Genomic DNA, 25,191 nt, shown 5'->3' on the forward strand with positions numbered 1-25,191 from the left:
ACCTGTGCACAGTGCGTGGACGGACGTAGCCACCCTCTGACCTCACGCTGTGTGACGTCAAGTCACAGTGCGGCAGAGAGGGCGCTGGATCGCAGGAGCGACTGTGTCCGGAACAGGAGTTGCAAGTTCATTTATGTTTTTTTTTATGTCTGATCTGAGGTTTGATTAATATTTGGGGTCTCATCTGAGGCCCGACGGAAAAAAAAAAAAAAAAAAAAAAAAAAAAAAAAAAGTTTTTTTATATAATCTCCTCTAAAACTTGCGTCTTATGGGCAGGTGTGTCTTATAGGGTGAAAATACAGTATATACAATGTCTAATAGTGTTACCCACAGAATACCAGCTAATTGGTTTTATTTTCTAGACTCCACTAGAAATCACATACTTGGCATCTGACTTGTTTCTATGGGCAGAATCTATAGTTTTATATAATGAATCCTGTATGATCAGGCTGTAGATACAACTATGGAATATATACAGACTTAATCTCTTTGTACTACAACACTCAACATGACCGACAACAAAGCCAACGCTTACCAGCAAGCTCTTCATATCCAACAGGTGGACCCTCTTCAAAATGAGGAGAGCTGCCAAACCACAAAATGTATATCCACCATGTGCTTCCATGCCCGGAACACCTCCAATGCCACCTTCCCAAAACTGGCATCTAGAGCAAGAAAAATCATAAGACATACAATAAAGATATAAGGCAAAATAACAAAGTACTAAATTAGCCACAGTGACCTATTTGCTTCTAATCGGCATCGTACCCGTGTGGGAAACGTCCACTGGCATCTCAGGCAGATAAAACACAACTCGCATTAATAATAGAAATCACAGAAACACTATTTAGGATAATATTTCTATTTTCCAAACCTGGCAATCCATTCAGCGGTGCCATCAAACAGCTTGGGAGTGACGATATTGGTGAGGGAAGCCACAGAGGCCGCGCAGTAAGCACTTCTAAAGGAGGAATAATACAAATCATATTGTTGGAGTAATGTAATCTTAAGGCCTCATGCACATGACTATGTCTTCTGCAGACCGCAAATTACGGATCCGCCAAATACAGATACCATCTGTGACGCATCCGCATTTTTTGCAGATCAACTGACTTCAATGGGTCCGTGTGCTGCATTTTAGTGTAGGACAGGTTATATCATTTTGGAAAACGGACATACAGATGTGGAAAGCACGCAGATGATCCACAAAAAGACAGAATGGGGGAGATATATCCAGACTGGCGCATCCATCCGCCAGTCTTGATCTCCCTGCACTGGCATGAGATGCGGCTAACTTATTAAGAGGCAGAGGACTCTTAACAAATCAGACGCATCTCTGCCCTGCCGTGTGCCAGAAACTGAAGTCTATGCCAGAAAAAATTAATAAACGTGGACGGCACATGTATATCGCGGATCCGTGGTTTGAGGCCTTACTAGACATTTCTATTTCAATAGACAAACTAAATGAATACTTCTAGATGACCCAGTAATAGATCAGAGCTTCTCCACTAATGAGTCACATATGACTTTAGGAAAGAGACTCTTGATGGGCTATTATATGTGGAATACTATGAAAAAGTTGTGTGAAAGGACCCTGCCCAGCAGCACACGATGTCCCTAGGGGTCAGGTTTACAGACAAAGGCGTATACATATGCTGCAACGTGGAGCCACTGCTAGTAGGGGAGAAAACCTCCATAACACTGCATGTGTATGGCTTCTTTTTTCTCCGTGTATACATACTGTAAGGGATGGGCTACAGATGCAGGAATATAGCTCCATACAACACAGACCCGTAATACGACTGTGTGCATAAAGCCCTATAGACCATTCATACAGAACCACGCAGAGTTCACTTTTCACTACCTATACGGCTCTAGGCAGTACAGATCATACAATCCCAGAAGTTCTGTTCCATAGAGAATTTTCCAGTGACCGTGTTTTGTCCGTAAACTGTGACAAATGGCGTTACTACTTACCTAATGCGGAGACCTTCCTATATTATATAGCCTTTTATTTTACTATGTGCTGGCTGCCGGCAGTTTCTGACTTGCTGTGGAGATGGCATTACAAGCAGCGTTCACATGCCCATGTCTACACACAGCTATGCATGCTACATTACACAGCTCCCCTTTCATCTTCTACATGTGTACTCTGGGGAAAGACCAGGTATAAGGTCCACGAAGAACTGACTAGGCATGCATGTCATAGTGGAGATCTCCACCAGCAACCTCTAACATATTGGCAAGTATGGAGAACAGTGGGGAGGGGGACAAACCAGCTGGAATATCCCTTTAAACTAAGGAGAGAAGCTCCAAGTGCCCAGGGGCAAACCACAAGACTGTTGTCCATAGGCTAGAGATGTAAACAAAATGCAATTGTACGATATCTGACCTGACATCCACTTCTCCACCCACGTGCATGTTGAACGAGCCATCTGGTTGTTTTAAGGCGTACAAAAATTCCAAAAGTTTTTCCCTGTCAAAGAAAAAACAAAACAGAAAAAAAAACAGTCATGAAACCCAACATGATGGTGCAGTTGACTGTCCTACAAAGATCTGCCATCAGGTCACAGACACACCTAACACTCTGGCCTATAATGTCCTATTGAGGTCCTGATCTGGTAATAGTAGTTAATTAGGTGGGAAATATGTGTATTACCTATGAGCTTACATTTCTATGGAAACCACTGTATATAGTATAGTGCGCATATACAACCCTCCTTATAGGCAGCGCATATACACTCACCTAAAGAATTATTAGGACCACCATACTAATACGGTGTTGGACCCCCTTTTGCCTTCAGAACTGCCTTAATTCTACGTGGCATTGATTCCACAAGGTGCTGATAGCATTCTTTAGAAATGTTGGCCCATATTGATAGGATAGCATCTTGCAGTTGATGGAGATTTGAGGGATGCACATCCAGGGCACGAAGCTCCCGTTCCACCACATCCCAAAGATGCTCTATTGGGTTGAGATCTGGTGACTGTGGGGGCCATTTTAGTACAGTGAACTCATTGTCATGTTCAAGAAACCAATTTGAAATGATTCGAGCTTTGTGACATGGTTCATTATCCTGCTGGAAGTAGCCATCAGAGGATGGATACATGTTCTCATTCTGTTTACGCCAAATTCGGACTCTACCATTTGAATGTCTCAACAGAAATCGAGACTCATCAGACCAGACAACATTTTTCCAGTCTTCAACAGTCCAATTTTGGTGAGCTCGTGCAAATTGTAGCCTCTTTTTCCTATTTGTAGTGGAGATGAGTGGTACCCGGTGGGGTCTTCTGCTGTTGTAGCCCATCCGCCTCAAGGTTGTGCGTGTTGTGGCTTCACAAATGCTTTGCTGCAGACCTCGGTTGTAACGAGTGGTTATTTCAGTCAACGTTGCTCTTCTATCAGCTTGAATCAGTCGGCCCATTCTCCTCTGACCTCTAGCATCCACAAGGCATTTTTGCCCACAGGACTGCCGCATACTGGATGTTTTTCCCTTTTCACACCATTCTTTGTAAACCCTAGAAATGGTTGTGCGTGAAAATCCCAGTAACTGAGCAGATTGTGAAATACTCAGACCGGCCCGTCTGGCACCAACAACCATGCCACGCTCCAAATTGCTTAAATCGCCTTTCTTTCCCATTCTGACATTCAGTTTGGAGTTCAGGAGATTGTCTTGACCAGGAGCACACCCCTAAATGCATTGAAGCAACTGCCATGTGATTGGTTGACCAGATAATTGCATTAATGAGAAATAGAACAGGTGTTCCTAATAATTCTTTAGGCGAGTGTATATATAACCCTCCTTATAGACAGTACATACCTATTAATGACATTGTAGGCTTCTTCTGTTCCAATGGTGCACAGAGCATTGACTGCTGCATAGGTGGGAGCAAGATGTGGCTGCTGACAGGGGCCACCACCAAAACCACCACCAGGACCTTGGCATCGTGCTAGAAACTGACAAACGCTACAGTACAAAAAATGAAGAAAAAAAAACACAAAAATAAATGCTATATAAAATTGCTAGAAAGCCATACAGTATATATCAGTCAAGTATACTGGAGACACTTCAGCAGAACAGGTCAGCAGAGCAACATCTAGTATTCTCAATGTGAAAAAAATAATAATTAAAAAAGGAGTCTGTCAGCACATTTACCCCTTTTTAACAGTTCTTATAGCGCTGTAGCCGCAACACAGATGATTAAAACGGTACCTTTATATGCTTTTGTGGACTTGTAAAACTGCCACAAACGAACTTTGATGCATATGTAAATGAGGGCTCGCAAGTGCCCAGGGGCGGCATCCACCGCGTTGGTGCCCAGGCAGCTCTACCTCTTCTGCTCTTATCCCCGCCCAGCCTCTTCCTCTGCCCGCCCATCTGTTTTCTCTCCCCCTCAGCGAGATCCCGCGCCTGCGCGCTGACTTTCTTGGCCGGGGCATGCGCACTGCGATGCCCATTGCTGGCACGGCATCGCAGTAGCTTATGAACATGCGCCGGCTAATGGATCAAACAGATAAATTTACCTCTCTTGGCTCTCTGTGTCTGCAGTGACAGCTGCTCGCTCGGCTTTCCTCCTCTTCGCCTGCGCCGATGGACCGCCTCCTTTCTGCAGTTTTTGCGCATAAGCTACTGTGATGCCGTGCCAGCAATGGGCATCGCAGTGAGCAAGCCCCGGCCAAGGAAGTCAGCGCGCAGGCGCGGGATCTCGCTGAGGGGGAGAGAAAACAGATGGGCGGGCAGAGGAAGAGGCTGGGCGGGGATAAGAGCCGAAGAGGCAGAGCTGCCTGGGCACCAACGCGGTGGATGCCGCCCCTGGGCACTTGCGAGCCCTCATTTACATATAGATCAAAGTTCGTTTGTGGCAGTTTTACAAGTCCACAAAAGCATATAAAAGTACCGTTTTAATCATCTGTGTTGCGGCTACAGCGCTATGGGAACTGTTAAAAGGGGTAAATGTGCTGACAGACTCCCTTTAAAGGTGACAAATTTCTGTGGAAAAATAGCCAAGCATACATGTTAAAGGGGTATTCCAGTTTTTATTTTGCTTTATTTGTTTACAAAATCATACAATTTTCTAATATATGTATTTAACATTGTGCATACATACCTTTCTTACATCAGACAGTGGATCCCTATATACAGTAGAATGGTATAGCCCAGATACACCTTGTTTAGTCCTATCCAGCTCTCCTATGGATGCAATTTACAGGGTTAAAATGGGCTGTACCATTTTTTTTCCCTTATGGAGAGGCTACTGTATGGATAATAAAAGGTCTGCAAGCAAAATTTTAAATAGATGTATATCAGAAAATTGTTCAATATCCTACTCTACACATAAATAAATGTGATCCTTAAAACCGGAGTACCTCTTTAACCACTTCACATCCGGAACATTTCCCCCTTCCTGCCCAGGCCATTTTTTTTGCAAATCTGACATGTGTCACTTTATTGGTAATAACTTTAAAACGCTTTTACTTATCCAGGCCATTCTGAGATTGTTTTCTCGTCACATATTGTACTTCATGACAGTGGTAAAATGAAGTAAAAAAAATGTAATTTTTAATAAAATAAAAAAAATACAAAATTTACAAAACATTAGCAAATTTCCAAATTTCTATTTCTCAATTTTTTATAATAGATAGTAATACCTCCAAAAATAGTTATTACTTTACATTCCCTATATGTCTACTTCATGTTTGGATCATTTTGGGGACGTTAGAAGGCTTAGAAGCAAATCTTAGAATTTTTCCGAAAATTTCCAAAACCCACTTTTTAAAGAACCAATTCAGGTCGGAAGTCACTTTGTGAGGCTTACATAATAGAAACCACCCAAAAATGACCCCATCTTAGAAACTAAACCCCTCAAGGTATCCAAAACTGATTTTACAAGCTTTTTAACCCTTTAGGTGTTTCACAAGAATTAATGGAAAATGGAGATAAAATTTCAGAATTTCACTTTTTGGGCAAATTTTCCATTTTAATCAATTTTTCCAGTAACAAAGCAAGAGTTAACAGCCAAACAAAACAATATTTATTGCCCCGATTTTGTAGTTTGCACAAACACCCCATATGTGGTCGTAAACTGCTGTACGGGCACACGGCAGGGCGTAGAGGGAAAAGAAACGCCATGTGGTTTTTGCCAGGCAGATTTTGCTGGATTGTTTTTTTTGACACCATGTTACATTTGAAGACCCCCTGATGCACCCCTAGAGTAGAAACACAAAAAAAGTGACCCCATTTTGGAAACTATGGGATAAGGTTGCAGTTTTGTTGGTACTATTTTAGGGTACATATGATTTTTGGTTGCTCTATATTACACTTTTTGTGAGGCAAGGTAACAAAAAACTAGCTGTTTTGGCACCGTTTTTATTTTTTGTTATTTACAATGTTCATCTGACAGGTAAGATCATGTGCTATTTTTATACAGCAGGTTCTTACGGACACAGCGATACCTCATATGTATACTTTTTTTTATAGTTTAAGTTTTACACAATAATATCATTTTTTAAAGAAAAAATAATAATAAAAAAATTATTTAAGTGTCTCCATAGTTTTTTATTTTCTGGGCGATTGTCTTAGGTAGGGTATCATTTTTGCAGGATGAGATGACTGTTTGGTACTATTTTGGGGTGCATATGACTTTTTGATCGCTTGCTATTACACTTTTTATGGCTTTTTTTTTTTTTTTACGGTGTTCACCTGAGAGGTTGAGCGATTTTTTTTTGAGCGACTTTCTTATTTAGGGGCTCATTGTTGCGCAATGAGGAAACCGTTTTATTGGTACCATTTTGTGAGACATACGCCTTTTTTGATCACTTGGTGTTGCAGTTTTTGTGATGTAAGGTGACAAAAATGTTTATTTTTATTCTTTTATGGTGTTTATTGGACGGGGTGGATCATGTGATATATTTATAGAGCCGGCCGTCACGGACGCGACAATACCAAATATGTCTATTTTATTTATTTTTTCCTTTTTTTTATTTTTATGTTACACTTTGTGTCCCCTATAAGGTTATACAAGACCTCTGGGGGACATTTGACTTAATTTTGTGATCACTGTGTATGCAGCGATCTAGAAGGCAGGGTCACCTGGGAACTGTCCCTGCCTTCTCTCTGGGTTGCCCTGCTGTCACTGACAGCAGGCAAGCCGCTCTGCAGCTGCACGATTAGTGTGCAGCAGCCATCTCTAAATGGACATTCCAGAACGTCCATTCAGAGTTAAACATCCACCCATAGGACGTTTATATCCTATGGGCAGATGTGAGGGTTAACCTTCACAAAAAAGGGTTGTCAATTATACACATACAGTATGTGAAGACAATCATACGTTTCCTGAATTTCCATTCACTGCAGTAGTGCAGAGAAGATATGAAAGATGGGAAAAGCGTTGTTCGTTTTTAGAATCAATGATGTAATAATTGTTACATCTGTGGCAGCAGAGACCATGTCCCAGAATTTACTTACAGGAAAACCCTTTAAAAGGGGTGATCTGGCCTAAAAACCATCTTAAGGGCTCATACACACGGCAGTTACCTGGCCGTGGCCATATTGCGGCCCGCAATACACGGGCACCAGCCGTGTGCACCCCACATCCCATATGCGGGCCACTTGTAATGGAAGCACGGATATTTTTACGATGCAGACAGATCACGGACCCATTCAAGTTGAATGGGTCTCGATCCGTCCTGGCCACCGGCACGGAACAGCTGCACAACGGCTGTGTACATGAGCTCCAAAGGGGTGTCTCACTTCAGTAAGTGGAATTTATCATGTAGAGAAAGTTAACACAAGGCACTTACTAATGTATTGCGATTGTCCATATTGCCTCCTTTGCTGGCTGGATTCATTTTTCTATCACATTATACACTGCTCGTTTCCATGGTTAGGCTTTATTCACACGTCCAGGAGCGCACAGCGTCATTGGTTGCTATGACGCCGTGCGCTTTGTGCCGCCACCGCCGCAGTACAGTAATACACTCGTATAGATCATACGAGTGTATTACTATACTGCGGCGGCACAAAGCGCACAGCGTCATAGCAACCAATGACGCTGTGCGCTTCTGCACTAAGCAGAATGCCAGTCCAGTATCTTATGCATCGTGTTCCACGGACGTGTGAATAAAGCCTTACAGACCACCCTGCAATCCATCAGCGGTGGTCGTGCTTGCACACTATAGGATAAAGCGTCAGCCTCTCTGGTGGCCGGGACCATGAGAGCACACATAGGCTAGTGCTTTTTTCCTATATTGTGTAAGCATGGCCACCACTAATGGATTGCAGGGTGGTCTGTAACCATGGAAACGAGCAGTGTATAATGCGATGGAAAAATGAATCAAGCCAGCAAAGAAGCAATAGGGATAATAGCAATACATCAGTAAGTGGTTTGTATTAACTTTCTTTACATTATAAACGCAATTCGCTGAAGCGAGACAACCCCTTTAACCATTACTGAGAATATGTACAAAAATGGAGGAGAATTTTTATTTATTTTTTAAAAACACTCACTAGCAGTGACGTACCAATTTAGCACGTTACCACTGAGGCCAGATACTGACGGCAGTCAGTGGTCATGGGACTAAGCAGCTTCTGGTCCAGTGGAGACCTAAAGTGGCTAGGAAGGTGGTCACCACACTAGAATGGCAGACCTGTGGACAGGCGAGTGCATTTTTATTTTCAGACCCAGAATCAGATGACGCCTAGGCTGGAAACCCCTCTAAGGGCATGTTCCCACATCGCATAAATGCCGCAGATTTACCTCTGTAATCCTCAGCATTGAGGAAAATGAGAAAAAAAAGTCTCATCCACAGAGAACATTCACACCAGAATATGAATATAATTTGACTTGCAATGTGGATTTTAAAGGGGTATTCCCATCTCATTAATTATGTTCCTTTATCAAATCCCTACCTATCTTGGCAAAATTTGGTCACTCCTACCCCACTGTTGTCTTCTGGTAACCAGTAGATACGGCCACCGCTTGTGTGCTGCGCATGACACTGTCTTACCCCGACTGCGCCGCACATCGCTGTCTTGAACGCGCACGCCGCCGCGCATGCACCAATGGAGACTTTTTCCAGCACGATTATACTACAGAGCTGCGCTGCTCTGTACTATACTCGGCCAGCAAGAAGTTATCATTGCGCATGCGCGGCGGACATCAGCGAGAGACGGAGGGAGAGACACGAACGAGCACGCAAGTACTGAGTTCTCAGTGTGATGTCATAAAGAGGCGTGGCCGGCCTTCACTCAAATGGCCTAAGCCCCCCCCCCCCCCCCAGACTTAGAAGCAGGAAACCAGGAAGTGAACAGCAGAGCTGGCTGCAGGTGAGGATGGATTAGCAAGATGGGAAAACCCCTTTAAGTCTACAGCATGTCAATGTATGCTTCAGATTTCCACAGTGGATCCTTTACAATGCACAGAGTGAAATCTGGAGCGTTTTTGCACTGAGATGTACATGATACGTTGCAGATTTTGGCCAGTTGTAATGTGGGAACATACACCTGAAGATCTGCCAGCAGTTATCCCCTCACAAAATAACCAGTGCTTTTTAGCTGAGATAGGAGGTTTGAACGTTGTCCGGCTGCCAATGCAAATCCCACCTGTAGGTGTCCAAGACACAGACTTGTAGCCGGATAAAAACCTGCACATCACATGCAGAGAGGGAGTCCAGCAAGACTACTGAAAAAGCAAACTATGACACAAATATATATCACGTGAAGCCCTCCATGTTTGTTTCACAGGAGTATGTAATTAAGAATCATCTGATAGAGCAGGACTCTTAAATCCCATCTTTTGAAAAGCCCAAGAAAGGCCTATATCAGCGGCATGCGGAGACCGCTGCAGCAATTTTTTATAACATTAAGCCATGCCTCTAACTAAGCCCAACTTCTATGTATACACGCCTAATCCCATCCAGTCCCCTTTGTGCACCCAGTTATGCCCCCCCTTAGTGAGCCCACAAACCAGTTATGTCTCCTTACTGCCCGTACACAGCAAGAATGCCCTGTAAGTTCCCCCACACAGTAGTTGTGCCCCTTTCACAGTAGAATGCTCCCTTAGTGCCCCCACACAGTATGAATGCCCTGTAACAGTAGTTATGTGCCCTTAGTGCCCCTTTACAACAGAATACTCCTTTAGTGCCCCCACACAGTACTTATGCATTAGTGCCCTCTTCTCAGTAGTTATGTTTCTTTCATGCCCCTTTCACAGTAAAACTTCCCATTAATGCCCCCCCACAGTAGTTATGCTTTAGTGCCCACTTACAGTAAGAATGCCCTGTTAGGGCCGCCACAGTTATCCACCCTCGTGTCCCTGAAACATTAGGGATTCCCCTTAGTCCCCCTTTCACAGTAGAATGCTGCCTTAGCACCCCCTCACAATAAGGCCTCATGTATAGGAACGTGTGCTGGCAGGGCCTGTGCTGCGGACCGCAAATTGTGGTCCGCAATGCACGGGTACCGACCATTGGGCTGCCGCATGCGGATCGCGGACCCATTCACTTGAATGGGGTCCGCACCGCAAAAAAGTACTGTATGCACTACTTTTTTGCAGTGTGGAGGCATGGATAGAAAACCCATGGAAGCACTCCTTAGTGCTTCCGATCCGTTCCTCCATTCCGCACCGCATCTCCCAGACTGCTGGCCCATTAAAGTGAATGGGTCTGCATCAGTGATGTGGTGTGCACACGGCCGGTGCCCGTGTATTGCTGACCAGCTGTAAGCGGGACGCAATACGTCCACAGCAGGGCAACGGAGACCTAAGGCTAACCCATTATTGCTCCCCTCTGAGTGCCCCCTCACAATAGTGAACTTCTAGAATGACTCCTCTTCTTGTGCCAACAGGCTCCAGCTATTTACTACACTGCTTGAAATCAGCCTGTGGGAAAGATGGGTTTGTTAGGAAAGCCTGCAGGCACAAGGAAAGGAGTCATTATAGTGTAGGGTCCCATCTAAAAGAGGCTACCTTGTTGTGGTGGATGGGCACAAATGATTTTTATATTTGCTCATTTATACACTGAATAATGCATTAGTTCATCGATTATTGATTCTATGTAGCCATCTTTCCTACGTCCGACACCATTTTTCTGTTTAATAGCAAAATGAAAAATCGGACCATTTAACCACTAAAGGAGTTCTACCAAAAAAAATATTACATTTGACAAGGAGCAGGAGATTTTGTAAAATAAAATAAATAAAACTCACCTTTAAAAAGCTTTCCGTTGCACCGATCCCTGCTGGGTTTGTAGTGGCAATTACTCAGCCTCAGAGGTCAAGTGTGAATGAAAGGCACATCCCCACTAAGGCCAGTGACTGGCTGCAATGGTCACATGAACAATGAAAGCCACATGACCACCGCTCCAGGCTGACGGGGATCCGAGTGGCAGCACAAGACATTTTAAGACATCTTAAAGAACCCCTTTGGCAATTTTTTTAAATAATATTTTTATGGCCCTTATAGTAGAGTGGTGTTCTGGGAGTCGCTGATGCATAACTTTTTTAGTGCAGAACTTTCTGTGGCTGAAAATCAGCTTGTCTAAATGGGGTTGCTTTGGATTTTTACAAGCCCCATTCAGATAATTGGGGCTATCCCACAAATCTGCTGCCTGTGAATATGCCCTACTGCAACACTCCTGCTTACCGAAGGAGCAATTCTTCTACACAGCATATACATCAGTTCCAGAGGTGATGTGAATAAATCTGATCCTCTGTTGAGAAGGACATTGCTCACCTTGATGCCACAGATTCAGGGATGGGTTCATCTAGCAAGGTTAGACTGTGGACAATCCAATAACATAGCCAGGGTCGGCTGGCATCTAGGCACTAGGAGATAAAAAATGAGAGGAGCCGGCTGTGAACACGCTTTTAAATAAAACACCTCACGTCTAACCCAATCTCAACCTGGTCTTGCATGGCATTAGAAAAAGGGTCCGATTAGTCACAGGAGCAGCGACACTCTTGTCTGGCATTGCAGCTCTGCCCGCAGACTCTCTAACCCTGGACGGTTACTTTCAGTGCTGCTAGAATTCTTGTGCATCACCAGAAGTTTAAATCTGGAGGTGAAGCCGGCAAATCGGAAGGCGCGCAACATTCTATTACATTAGAAGCTTTTAAAGGGGTTATCTAGATCTGAAAAATTAATCAAAATTAGATGACCGGAGGTACGGCTATGCACTGCCACGTGAAAGGACCAAGACTGCAACAATCCTCAGAACAGCAACTACAAAACGTACCCACAAATCTAAAAAAAATTGGCCTATCCTAAGGCTAGGTTGGAGGTATGCTTTATTTGTTCCCTTTATTCCACTACATTACAACCCCATGTACTATACTTAAAAAGATATCCCTAAATACAGCCTTTCCCAGATATTTCAGTAGGATTCTGTACCTCATACGATTCGGATAGCTGCTGTAAGCCTTTCCGCAGGTAGTGTGAATGGAGTTCTCTCTCTAGAACAAGTCTAAAAAGACAAGCAATGTAAGATAAGTGGTATATACACAGAGGACACAATATGCTGGACACTGTAATAAGTCCCAAAAGTTAGTTCAAAAATAATTATTTTTGCAGCAAAGTGAAACGGTTTCCTGTATCCGGCAGAGATGAGACAAGTCTGTGTGACGCCGAGAGGTAGTGTCCTGTATAGCAGATAGACCTTCAGAAGATGACGTAGCACCACATGTGCTTAAGCAGTGTTCACCGAAAGAAGGGGACTCTAGGCCCAAGATCTATGGCCAGAACACAAAGGAACATTCAAAGAGGACCCATCACCTCTCCAGACAAACCTCTTTAGTAAATGCGTTCCCCATGTAATAATTCTGTAGCATCTGTTCACATAACTATATTGTGCCATTCCTACTAGAAGTTATGAATTGCTAGCAGTTTGCAATGAAGGTCCAGCTGGGCGTGTGCCCCTGCACAGTCCGACACTGGTAGAACTGATTGGATAGTTTCAGGGACACACCAACAACTGGTAAGGACTCCCAACACCCCCACCCATCAGCTAAAGAGATTGCAGTGCTCCTGCGAGCAATGGGTTCTCGTCACCATTTATCCGCTTGCCGTTGGCATTGCAGAAGCGGGCAGTGTAATTCACATGAATAAGAAGGACCCCCACCGATCAGATACTGATCACCTATGCTGAGGATAGGTCATCGATGTATACTGCCTGTACAACTCCTTTAGCTAAGCAGCAGATGTACCCTATACCCAGAACCGTACTATTCTGAATAGTTTAATACCTGTGTGACCACTTCCGACTGAAATATTTATTTGCAAGTGTCAGAAATATCAAGATTTTTTGAGTTTCTCCATGTTTAATATGCAAATAGTGATGCAAATGTTTGGTGACCTCTGGTAAAAGGCTAAAAAATCTAATGAATATAATAAATTTTGAAGGTTTAGCAGATGACACGACAGAGACAGAGGGGGTGGCGTGGGGTAAGGGCATGAGCACTTGCTGTGATGGGACCACCCACTGGACACCTCAATAGAGCTGTGTCTGCCAACACCCTGCGATAGAATACGTTGTATGGCGTATATGGCTCTGACAGACTCCCGTTAACCTCCAAATCTGGAAAAAATGGTTTTGGATCAACCACCCTCCTAAATTTTATAATGAGAATGGTCAGCTTTGGACTTCTGACTTCTATTTGGGCGCACCTTGGACCACCAGGGAAGGGAAAAGAAAGACTATTTGACTGGTACATTTGTTGGCATCACAAAACATGGCAGGAAATTGCATTACTCACTGAATGGCTCCTTGGCGGCTGTTGACAGCTGTGAATATGGCGCCCACTGAACTCTCGACCTTTTTCTGTAGCAAATACATAATTAAATCTTAATTGTAGACAAAAGAATGACTGGGTATTCCCACCCATAGCATGTAAGCAGTATCTATACCAGGGATGCTCAATCTGCGGCCCTCCAACTACAACTCCCACCATGCCTTGCTGTAGGCTGTCCAGGCATGCTAGCAGTTGTAGTTTTGCAACAGATGGAGGGCCGCAGGTTGAGCATCCCTGATCTATACCATAAAGGCCAGATAGGTTCGAGTCTCCAGGGGTCACTGATCCCCGTTTGCGGATTCTCTGCCACCCCATTCTCCATAGACTTTAACCGGAAAGGTGGTGCGCTGTTTGCTCAGCTTCATCCATAACGCCAGTGAAGTGTACAGAGAGTGCGGTGGTCTCCAGAGCCCTGGCCTCCTGACAGGCAAGGGTCCCAGATCGGCATCCATCAGGTCTTTAGGGTATATCCTGTAGATAGGTCTTAAATAAATACTGAAAATAAGCAGCAAAAAAAAGCTAAGCATTATTGCAACTTGAAATGTGTTCACATAACATACCATAGGATAAATATTACTATGTTATATCAAGCAGACAGAAAAAATAAATAAAAATAAAATACATTCTCAAGAACTGAACTTTTTGGGTTGTTTTCTACTGATTCCACTAGAAGGGTCACAAAAATGTCAGGTTAGATGTTGTACAGCATTAAAGGGGGTATTCCCTCCTTACACATATCCACAGGATGTGCCATAAATGTCTAATACATATGGGTACCACCTCTAGGATCTGAACCCGTCTCTAGAAGGGGGTCCCCTAACCGGCTTCCCATAGCATCCAGACAGGTGTCACTTCTATGGGATTTACAAAGACAGCGTATCGCAGCTTAAGGCTATATGCACACGACCGTTGTGTGTTTTGCGGGTCCGCAAAACACGGATGGCGTCCGTGTGCGTTCTGCAATTTGCAGAACGGCACGGACAGGCCTTTAATAGCGCCACCATTGCTCATAGAGGCTCAGCATTTTTCTCAGCATTTCGGGCACATATGAACATGGGACCAACACAGATGCTTCAGCTGCCAAGTGCACATGTAACAGGTCAGCTAGTGTCATAGGTACAGATCTGCTGACGGATGCCCTTTAACATTACAGTATACATAAGACTCTATAATACATACATGAACCTCTGGAAAATCCATTCAATGTAAAAAAAAAAAAAAAAAAAAAAAAAAAAAAAAAAAAAAAAATGGGATAAGTACTAAATGAACAATGATAAAAAAAAAAAAAGCATACACTGTACACAAAAGAAGGAGCAAACCAAAAAAACATATGAACTGAGCAAATGCAGGGAATGCCTCCCCCGAATCCCCTGCACCCACACTGTACTACACAATGAGAGCTTGTGTAACGTCTGAACCACTTCAACTACCAAAGTTAGCAAAAGGGGCTAAATACAATCTCAGACCCAAAAAAGTGTTACTAAGGATTTACGTCCATAGGTTGCCCCTTTGCTTCTGGAGTACAACTCCCAGTTTCTCTAGTTTAGGCACAAAGTAGAAAAACCACAGTAGATGCCATCAAGTGTCAGCAGAGTTTCACTATCCAAATGTTGTCGCTAAAATGTAACTTTTATTGATACATCATATAAAAAAGGATTTCTCCACTAACATGTAAACACAGAAACGTGCACAGGACGTCCTAGGTGGCGTAGGTGCCGGGTAGGAGTATGTTGTGTGACACTCACCCCTACGTCTGTGTGCAGTGGACTAACTGGATATTAGGGGAGGTGGATTGATTGCACAATGAGCTTCTCCACCTGCACAACCCAACTCCAGTGACTCCGAGCCACGAGCACTGCTGCCCTATGGTAAAGATAAAAATGGCTACAATAAGGTCCCTTCCTACATGAGCTGCCCCCCCTCTCTTTCAGGTGACTAGCCCAGCTCGACACCTTTCTCTGGCTGCCTCTTTACTGTACAACCACTTCATCAGGAGCTTTTAGGACACAAACCGTGTACTGCACGCTTCCATACACCGCGTGCAGACACGTAGCCTGCGGCACTGGGACCGCCGCCCAGCGCTGCACTAAAGAAGAGAAGCCACGCCCCCTAGGCCGGCCCAAGCCGACGCGGGAGCCAATAGAACAGCGGCATAAACAACCCAATGTGGCCGCTGCACAGTATGAGAGAGTCACAGTGGCCATCATGGTTGCCAGACGGCTCCATGTCCCTGCATGAGCCGACAATGGTCATAATGCCACTGCTACTATGACTGGTATAAATATCAGAGAGAGATACGAGTGTAGTTCCCAGAGAACAGGGTCTATCTCTGGACCCATATGATAATTAGTAATGGCATGCAGATACTACATCCACCTATAGAAAACTAACATAGGAGATGAAGTCATTTAGTCCATGGGGCTGAACGGTCTGCAGGGTAAAGGTCCATCAAGCTTCTTTACGAAGGAGATTGTCACCATCCCCTCCTCTGGCAGATGTTCTAATACGCTCCATCCCTGGAAGCTCATGCCGTTGGTCACATTGGGGTGGTATGTCGCAACATGCTGAGCAATAGGTGTATCAGCTTCGTTGACAATGTCGTGTAAATGTTCACCAATACGGCGTCTAAACTCGCGTTCTGTTTTGCCGACAAATTGTAGCCCGCAAACGCACGTTGCTACATATACCACCCCCGTCATTCTGCAATTAATGAAAGACCGGATGTCATACACCCTTTCCGTTCTCCCCTTCTTTATGGCTTTGCATGTCACACAGCCACTGCAACTAAAAGGTACCCGGTGGTCTCTTCGGTAATCAAGTTTCCAGTGCTGGGGTAGAAAAGGCACTGTGTACTAATTTGTCCCTAAGATTACAACCCCTGCGGTATGTGACAAGCGGGTAATCACCCACTAGATGTCCCACTACCAGATCGGATTGCAGGAGGCCCCAGTTGTCTTTAAGGACCCTCCGTATCTCCTTATCTGCTGTATCAAATGTGCCAATGATTCTAGCTTTGGAGTCGTCAGCACTGACAGTTTTAGGAAAGGCATGATGGTATGCCTTTGAGTGGTTCTGCTGGGTACCCCCCTCCGATTAAATCTGGTCCTCAAATCATTTGCAGCAATTCTAAAAGTCAGCCCATTCGGAATAATTACGTCTCGCCCGTAAATATTGTCCCTTTGGAATACCGCGCTTCAGTGGGAACGGTGGCTGCTTTCCCACTGAGGCAATGTATTTGTGGCCATAGGTTTCCTGTACATGTTAGTAGTGATTGACCTATCCGGTCCCATCTTAATTGAGAATGATTCAGGGCAGAAACCAATTCCGTGAAGGCAGATGTGGTGTTATCCCATAGTATGAACACGTCATCGATGAACCTCAACCATAGTGTAAAGCAGTGTTTCCCAACCAGTGTGCCTCCAGCTGTTGCAAAACTACAACTCCCAGCATGCCCAGACAGCCTTTGGCTGTGCGGGCATGCTGGGAGTTGTAGTTTTACAACAGCTGGAGGCACACTGGTTGGGAAACACTGGTGTAAAGGACGAGGTCCATCGACTCATACTGTCACAGGGACTGCCCTGAGCTGTGGAAACTTGTCTGTCAAAAAGGAAGATGTTATTCTCAAGGATGATGGTCAGCAATCTAATACAGTCATTATGTGATCCCAGATATGCCAGCAAGCACTCACAGCCTCACATCCTTTTTCATGTGGAATGATGCTGTATAGCGCTTTCCACGTCTAAACTGGCTAGGAGCGTGCCCCTTATCGCAAACTACATCATTAAGACGTCTGAGCACGTCCATCGAGTGCCTTACATAGGGCCGGTAAGCTCACCACGAATGGGGCGCCAGGATCACATCTACATAGTTGCTGACCTTCTCCGTGAGGCTTCCGACCATTAGACACTATCGGCCTGCCTTTTAGGGGATTCAGCCCTTGTGTATTTTTGGCCGTGCGTAAAACACTGGTGTAATGGGGTTCTCTGGTAAATAGTTGAATTCAGTAACATTGATTAGTCCTGGTTTCTTAGCCTCACTCAATATCCCTGCCAACTCACTCTTAAGGACATGGCAGGGTTCGAGCGCAGCTTGGCGTAACATGATCACTCAGAATACGGAGGCACATTTCCCTATATGCTTCCCTTCCCATGACTACTACGTTACCGCCTTTATCACAATCTCCATGTCACTTTGTAGTGCCATTAGAGCTTCAGATTCATCCGGGTCAGATTATTTAGCCCCTGATCATATACACATCGTGTCCTTCAGTGTGCTCCGTCACTGTCGCTAGGAAGGCACTAGGAGAGTAGTCACTGATGGGTGGGCTTTTTCTAGATACTGGCTTCAAACTGGTAAAGGGACCGGTTCTATTGGTCTTTGCCCCTCATCCCATAGATCTGCCAGCAGGCGCACGTCCGCTAATTCTTCCTCATCTAGTGCCCAATTTGCGACATTGGTCCCGGTCATGTGGTGAGGAAGAATTTTCTCCATTTGAGCTTTCTAATAAAGAGGTTCAAAGTCTTTGACCCAGTTTTAAATGGATTATATTTACAAACCGGGACAACAAGACAGCGCCTTCCGCAGAAGCTCCATCTCATGCACTGTTAACTAGCGGCTTGACAGATTGATTATTAGCAAGTCCTCCGTGTCTCTCAGTGGAGCTATTGGTTCTGTCTGCTTCTCAGAGGGTACTCCGTGCCCATTCCTAAAAAAACACCTCCATCCCCCCTGCTAGATCTGCCCCTGCCTCGGTCTCCATTTGGTCGCCAGCCACGTCCTCTACCTCTGTTTCTGACGTTCGTGTATGGCGCTGATGTACTCTCTGCGTCAACTTCCCCCTCAGACGAAGTTATATTTTAGCGACATTTGGATAGTGAAATGTAGTATTTGGGTTGTCGCCTACGCTTTACAAGATTAGTGAGTTAACCCAAGTGTCAGCAGAGGAAAAATTGGCCAGTGACCATCAACTCGCAATATTCGGATTACAATGCGAGTCCGACAGGACTGTCCCTGGAACTATCACCTACCAGATATTCATAGCAAATCCTATGGACTTACCATGAACACCCCCTTCATTAAAGGGCTTATACCATGATAACTGATCACCTATCCACAGGATAGGTGATAAATAACAGATTCCAGGGGGTCTGGCCACAGACCCCTCCTGACCTCAAGACTGGGTGCCTATGCCACCCACACAGAAGTGAATGGAGCAGTGGATTGACATGCGCACTACCACTCCGTGATAAGTCATTTTTGGTGGGATACGGCCTTTGATATCCATGACCTATACTTTTGACAGTCCATTAATATCAGATTGCCGGGAGTCTGACGCCCAGCACCCATTCATTAAAAGTCAGGGTGCCATACTGTGTTGTACTACCTGTAGCTTTGTGCCATTCACATTAAAGAGATGGAGCTGCTACTAACAAATGGCACCGTGCCTACCAGACCCTGGAGAAGCACCAGCACTTACAGTGGCATACTTCACTATTTTAAAAAATCCTACCGCACAATATCTGTTTCCTTGAGGTCACCCCACTATATAGGAAGCCCAGTCTGACACTTCTGGCCTTAGCTTGGTGAATGGAGTCCTATGGATACATCCAACATATATGCTGGAATATTTTCATTGCATATACAACAAACATAGAGCTCAGGGTGCGCTCATATCACATTTTTCCCATCCGTTTGACATATAAGCACACCACACTTCTCCATCATGCAAAGTTCGATAAAAAAAAAAATATTAATACGCTAAGGTATACTTTTTTTTTTCCCACAATGGAACTCTATGGCAACAGATGACACTGTATACAATAAAAGGATGTGGACAAGGAGAGTCCACAAATTTCGATACTTCTTGGCGCAAAAACAAGATCACAATGTATTGGAGACGATTCATTTTCTTAATATGTAGGTGACAATGCGTTTTGGAGTTGGTACACTCCTTTTTCAAGTCTGTGGGTCTGTGCCCCCTGGTGCAGATGGTGCTGTTTTCTCTGTGTGAGGGACAGGAGAGGTGAGAACTGATTATCTATCACCACTAGAACACCCTACTTATCACTGATTACAGTATTAGGCCGGATGCACACCGCCGTGTTCCGCGGCCGTGAGCGGTCCGTGGTATGCCAACCTGGATTCCTGCTGACAGCAGGAGCGCACGGCGTCATTAGTTGCTATAACGCTGTGCGCTTCATGGCGCCGTTGCACTACAGTAATACACTCGTATAGATCATGAGTGTATTACTGTAGTGCAGCGGCGGCATGAAGCGCACAGCGTTATAGCAACCAATGACGCCGTGCGCTCCTGCTGTCAGCAGGAATCCAGGCCGCATACCACGGACGCTCTTACCCGTGGAACACATCCGTGTGCATTCGGCCTTAGGGAGAGGTGAGAACTGATTATCTATCTCCACTAGAACACCCTGCTGATAAATACTTAGATTGATGGAAACATAAAATATATGTATGATTAGCATTTCTAAAATTTCATGAAAGTTAAAATAATTTCACAACGTGAAACTTTACGCTGGAGGCGGTCCATTTCATTTTTTTTTACATTTAAGGTCTCTTTCACACGGGCGTCGCGTGTGAGGGCAGGACAAAATGCGGGTGCGTTGCGGGAAAATGCGCGATTTTTCCGTGCGAGTGCAAAGCGTTTTAATGCATTTTGCACGCGTGTGAGAAAAATCGGCATGTTTGGTACCCAGACCAGAACCCGGACTTCTTCACAGAAGTTTGGGTTTGGGTTAGGTGTTCTGTAGATCTTTATTATTTTTCCTTATAACATGGTTATAAGGGAAAATAATAGCATTCTTAATACAGAATGCTTAGTAAAATGTCCATTGAGGGGTTAAAAATAATAAACAAATTTAAATCACCCCATCCACTTGGTCGCGTAGCGGATCTCCTTTATTCTACTTTCTTCAGAACCTGGCTAAAGGACCTTTGATGACGTCACATGGTCCATCACCATAGTGATGGACCACGTGATGAGCACAGTGACGTCATCAAAGGTCCTTTAACCAGGTCCTGAAGAAAGTAGAAAGAAGAGGAGATCCGCTACGCGACCAAGTGGATGGGGTGAGTTAAATTTGTTTATTATTTTTAACCCCTCAATGGACATTTTACTATGCATTCTGTATTAAGAATGCTTTTATTTTCCCTTATAACCATGTTCTAAGGGAAAATAATAAAGATCGGGTCCCCATCCCGATGGTCTCCTAGCAACCATGCGTGAAAATGGCACCGCATCCGCACTTGCTTACGATTTTCACGCAACCCCATTCACTTCTATGGGGCCTGCGGTGCATGAAAAATGCACAATATGCGATTTTCACGCAACGCACAAGTGATGCGTGAAAATCACCGCTCATGTACACAGCCCCATAAAAGTGAATGGGTCCGGTGCAACGCGTTCACCTCACGCATTGCCACCGCACGGAATTCTCGCCCGTGTGAAAGGGGCCTAAAATGTCAGCTATTGATGACCATGACCATGGATAAAACATTAACATGACTTGAGTAATGACGTTGCAGCCGTCCCACAGCTTTAATTATCTAGACAAGCCATCGTAAGAGCAGAGGTCTGTGCCAGCTGTGCAGAAGAAGAGGCCACTGCATGAAATTGTATACTACTGTAGTGTACTTTTTTTTTTTTTATTTAGAGTCAATGGCTTGAACACAGTTCACAGAGGGCAAAAGTATGGTTATAGCACACGTGGCGGCAGAAAATCTGTAGCGGACCTGTCACCGATTTCACCACCATAAATTACATGCTTCAGATTTAAAACCCACACCGCGCATCGTGTGCAGATTCCTTGCAGAAAATGTCCCCGACGTGTGGATGAGATCTGTGCTATTCCCATTCCCTTTGCGCTACTGTAAATCGGAAAATCCACAGCATTTATGCCACGTGTGGCCACACCCTAAGGGGAGCTCTTAAAAGGGTTGGCTCTTCTTAATATTGATAAAATAGGCCATTAATGTCAGATAGAGGTGGACCAGCACTATCACCAGAACGGGGTCCCCAAAGTGAGGAGAGCCGACTGCTCATGCGCAGTGCATTCTCCATATAAGATTTCAGAAATAACGAGCATGCGCTGCTATTTCATAAGTCCCATAGCAGTCAATGGGAGGGTAGACGTTGCTTTCGCTGTGCGCTCTCCCTCACTTCGGGGTGCCTTTTGAGAAGATAGGAGCGGGTCCCAGAGGTGGGACTAGCACCCATCTGACAGTTATGGCATATCCTAGCGATATGCCACCAGTGTACGAGACAACCCCCTTTAAGGGCACACCGGCAGAGACTCCTTGCTAATTATCAGCTAAAGTACTAGGAATATACATTGGGGCTCTTGGCGGTGACTGTCCGTGACCTAGGCAGGCTACATACGGTAATTCACAGTGACGCGTACAACCTGCGGATCATCGCACGTGATTACAATCACCGTCTCTTTTATACTTGGCCTCCATGACCTTACAACACGCACATTTATTGCACGTTGACGTCATCGGACATATTGTTAAATAAATAAATAAATAAAATAAAAAAGCCCCTTAATAATAATAATAATAATAATTATTATTATTATGCAATATGTCAGAGCAGTAAGGCAGTGATCTAGGGCATGACCCCAGCAGGGCTGCACCTGAAGTGACAGGCAAGGACTGGAGATGACAAGCCGGGCCACACAGCACAGGACTGTCACAAAGTGACATAAAGCTACAGGCGAACGCATGAGAAGTAATGGGCGCCCCATAAAGTTTCCCAGGAGCCTATCTCTGACTGACTGCACCCCGGACAGCGCCCTCTACCTGCTCCACCGAGGTCTCCGTAGACGTGAAGTCCTCCTTCAGCCGCTCGGCGGCGTGGTTCCCCCGTGTACACCGCAGCGCCGCCGCTTCTCTGGTCTCCGCCATGACTGGCAGACTGCACGCCTACTGTCGGCAGAACTGTCACTACGGTGGCCCTGCAGGAAATGAATAAGCGAAGCCGCGAACGAAGCCACGCCCACCTGCTGCAGGACACTGGAAGTCACGCGGCGTTAGCTTAGCGCGCCATCTATGGGCCAGCAGCTCAAGGTGCCGCATGTGGAAACCATGCGCTTCCTGTTCTTTTTGCTTCTATATTATTATTATGTTTTTTAATTATTAATTAATTTATTTTTTTACAAACGCATTTACAAAACACAAGTAATTTAATGTAACTAAATAAAATGATTAAATTACGTTAATGCAGTGAGGCTTTCTAGTATTTCTTCTGGTGTCTTTGCTCACTAAACTGCATTTGTTATTTTATATGGTTTTCATGTTCTTTTTCCCCCTTAAACAACTGTATAGGCAGGGATGGCCAACTACTGTTGTAAAAACTACAACCGCCATCATGCCCGGACAGTCTACAGCTATTGCAGTGGCCAGGCACGGGTGGATAATATTCTGTATTTGTCGTGACGCCAATTGCAGCGTGCGCAGGGTACTATCCCAGGCTCCTTATGAAGTGTTATAACGCACGTCCCAGGTTAGGAATGCCAGAGTGGTGTAATGGCCTATAATGTCTTTGTAGTGTTGTGGTAGTTGTGTCACGGACCGCGTCTCCTACCTGGGTACGGTCGGACTCCTGGCTCACTTGCAATAAATTTGAGTGTAGTGATAGTAGGAGTAATAGAGGAACTTTGCAGAATAAATGATGTCCAGACCTTTAGATGAAGTTCAAACGTTGCTTTACTTGACATAACTTGCATCCAAGCAGTATACAGCTTTGGTCTCTTGGTCCCAGCAGGTTTTGGCAATGATTGGCAGAAATGAGTGCTTCTGCTTTAAATGTGGAGCTTGCAGGATAAACGTGTCACACCGGTGACAGGTCTCAGAAGGTCTGAACAACGATTATCTGCACATTAGTGATCTGACAGCCTCTTTTGGTCTTGGTTTCACTTTGTCTGTGTGTTGCTGGTATGTCCACACCGCCTGTTCAGGTGTGGATCATGTGACCTTTACCTCGCCCTATTTAGTCTGACTTTACCCATCACTCCTTGCTCTGGATAGCTTCATTTGGTTTTTGGAAGAGCTGGAGTGTGGTTCTAGTTGAAGTCCTGTTCATCCTTCATCCATCAAGTGTTCCGCTTGTTGTATTTTGTATTCCCCCCCCCCCCCCAACCTTTGTTGTTGACAAGGCCTCAGCAAGACGCTGTTCCTTCACCAGGGAAGGAACAGGTTGTCTCTGCCCTGTCATTACCATTAGGGCATCCGAGGGCCACCAGGGTTTTCTAGGTTCCCGTGTATGGGTATCTCTACATCGAGAGGTGCCCATACGGATAGGAGTTAGGGCCAGGAGCAGGGTTTTATAGGTGGTGACCCTTTTCCATCCCTAGCGGTGAGGCCTAGTGTCTTTTCCCTTCCGTCTTGTTGTCTTTTGGTGTTCTCCCCTACTACATCTGTGACATTATCCAGAGCCAATACCGCCATTTTTTGTTCTGATCTGTGCAGCTATGGATGCTATGTCTGCACTGGTCGAACAGGTGTAGAATCTGACTTTGCAGGTAGCAGACCTCCGTGCGATGGTTTTGCAGATTCAGAGGCCACAGGCTGCAGGTTCCGGTGGTGGGTTCCAGGCTGCCCTGAACCGAAGGTAGCTCTCCCGGACAGGTTTTCCGGGGGTAGTGACATTTCATCCGGTTCAGGGAGTCATGTAAATTATACTTTAGGCTGCGTCCATACTCTTCTGGTGATGAGTGTCAACGTGTGGGTATGATTATTTATTTGTTTAAAGAGGACGCCCAATCTTGGCTTTTTCTCTGCCAACGGATCACATCGGTCGGTAGATGAATTTTTTAGAGCCCTGGGTCTTATATATGATGTCCCGGATCGGATCTCTCAGGCTGAGACCAAGTTACGGGTTTGCGGCAGGGAGAACGTTCTGCGAGGACCTATTGCTCTGAATTTAGGAGATGGGCTACCGATACTGAGTGGAACGATCCTGCTCTCCGAAGCAATTCTGCCAGGGTCTCTCTGAGAGACTGCAGGACGCATTGGCTTTTCATGAAAATCCTGAGTCATTGGAAGCAGCTATGTCCCTTGCTGTACGTCTTGATAGCGCCTGAGAGAGAGATCTAGGGGTCCTCACCTTCAGGACGTACTGTCCAATAAGGGTACTGCTTCTTTGACAATTATGGTGGAGAGACTCGGGTGGTTGTGCCTTTGTGATGAGCCTATGCAGTTAGGAGGAGCTACTACTGGCAAAGCTTAGGTCATGTGAAAGGAGTCTGCTTTTGTTGTGGCAAGAAGGGACATTTTGTGATATTTGTCCGTACTTGCAGCATCAGGTGTAAACAAAAGAAAAAAAGTTGAATCCCCAAATTACTATTGGTAGTGTGGGTGGGGAGCAAGAAAACCTACTTTTGTCTTTTAC

At 45.0% G+C, this 25,191-nt stretch overlaps 1 protein-coding gene across 1 annotated transcript in view; it reads right to left on the minus strand.

The window, feature by feature from the left end:
- The window catches only part of LOC120982194 (protein farnesyltransferase subunit beta-like), a 35,379-nt gene extending 12,639 nt beyond the window's left edge, over positions 1 to 22,740 (minus strand). The window contains exons 1-8 of the mRNA XM_040412181.1: positions 22,602 to 22,740; positions 13,749 to 13,813; positions 12,388 to 12,460; positions 11,731 to 11,822; positions 3,822 to 3,968; positions 2,393 to 2,476; positions 875 to 961; positions 536 to 665 (exon numbers count right to left, since the gene is read on the minus strand). Of these exons, the coding sequence (XP_040268115.1) occupies positions 536 to 665; positions 875 to 961; positions 2,393 to 2,476; positions 3,822 to 3,968; positions 11,731 to 11,822; positions 12,388 to 12,460; positions 13,749 to 13,813; positions 22,602 to 22,706 (783 nt within the window). The 5' untranslated portion in view covers positions 22,707 to 22,740. The remainder of the gene's footprint in view (positions 1 to 535; positions 666 to 874; positions 962 to 2,392; positions 2,477 to 3,821; positions 3,969 to 11,730; positions 11,823 to 12,387; positions 12,461 to 13,748; positions 13,814 to 22,601) is intronic.
- Positions 22,741 to 25,191: the final 2,451 nt, after the last annotated feature.

Source organism: Bufo bufo, chromosome 11 (assembly GCF_905171765.1).
Source record: "Bufo bufo chromosome 11, aBufBuf1.1, whole genome shotgun sequence".
Lineage (NCBI taxonomy): Eukaryota > Metazoa > Chordata > Amphibia > Anura > Bufonidae > Bufo > Bufo bufo.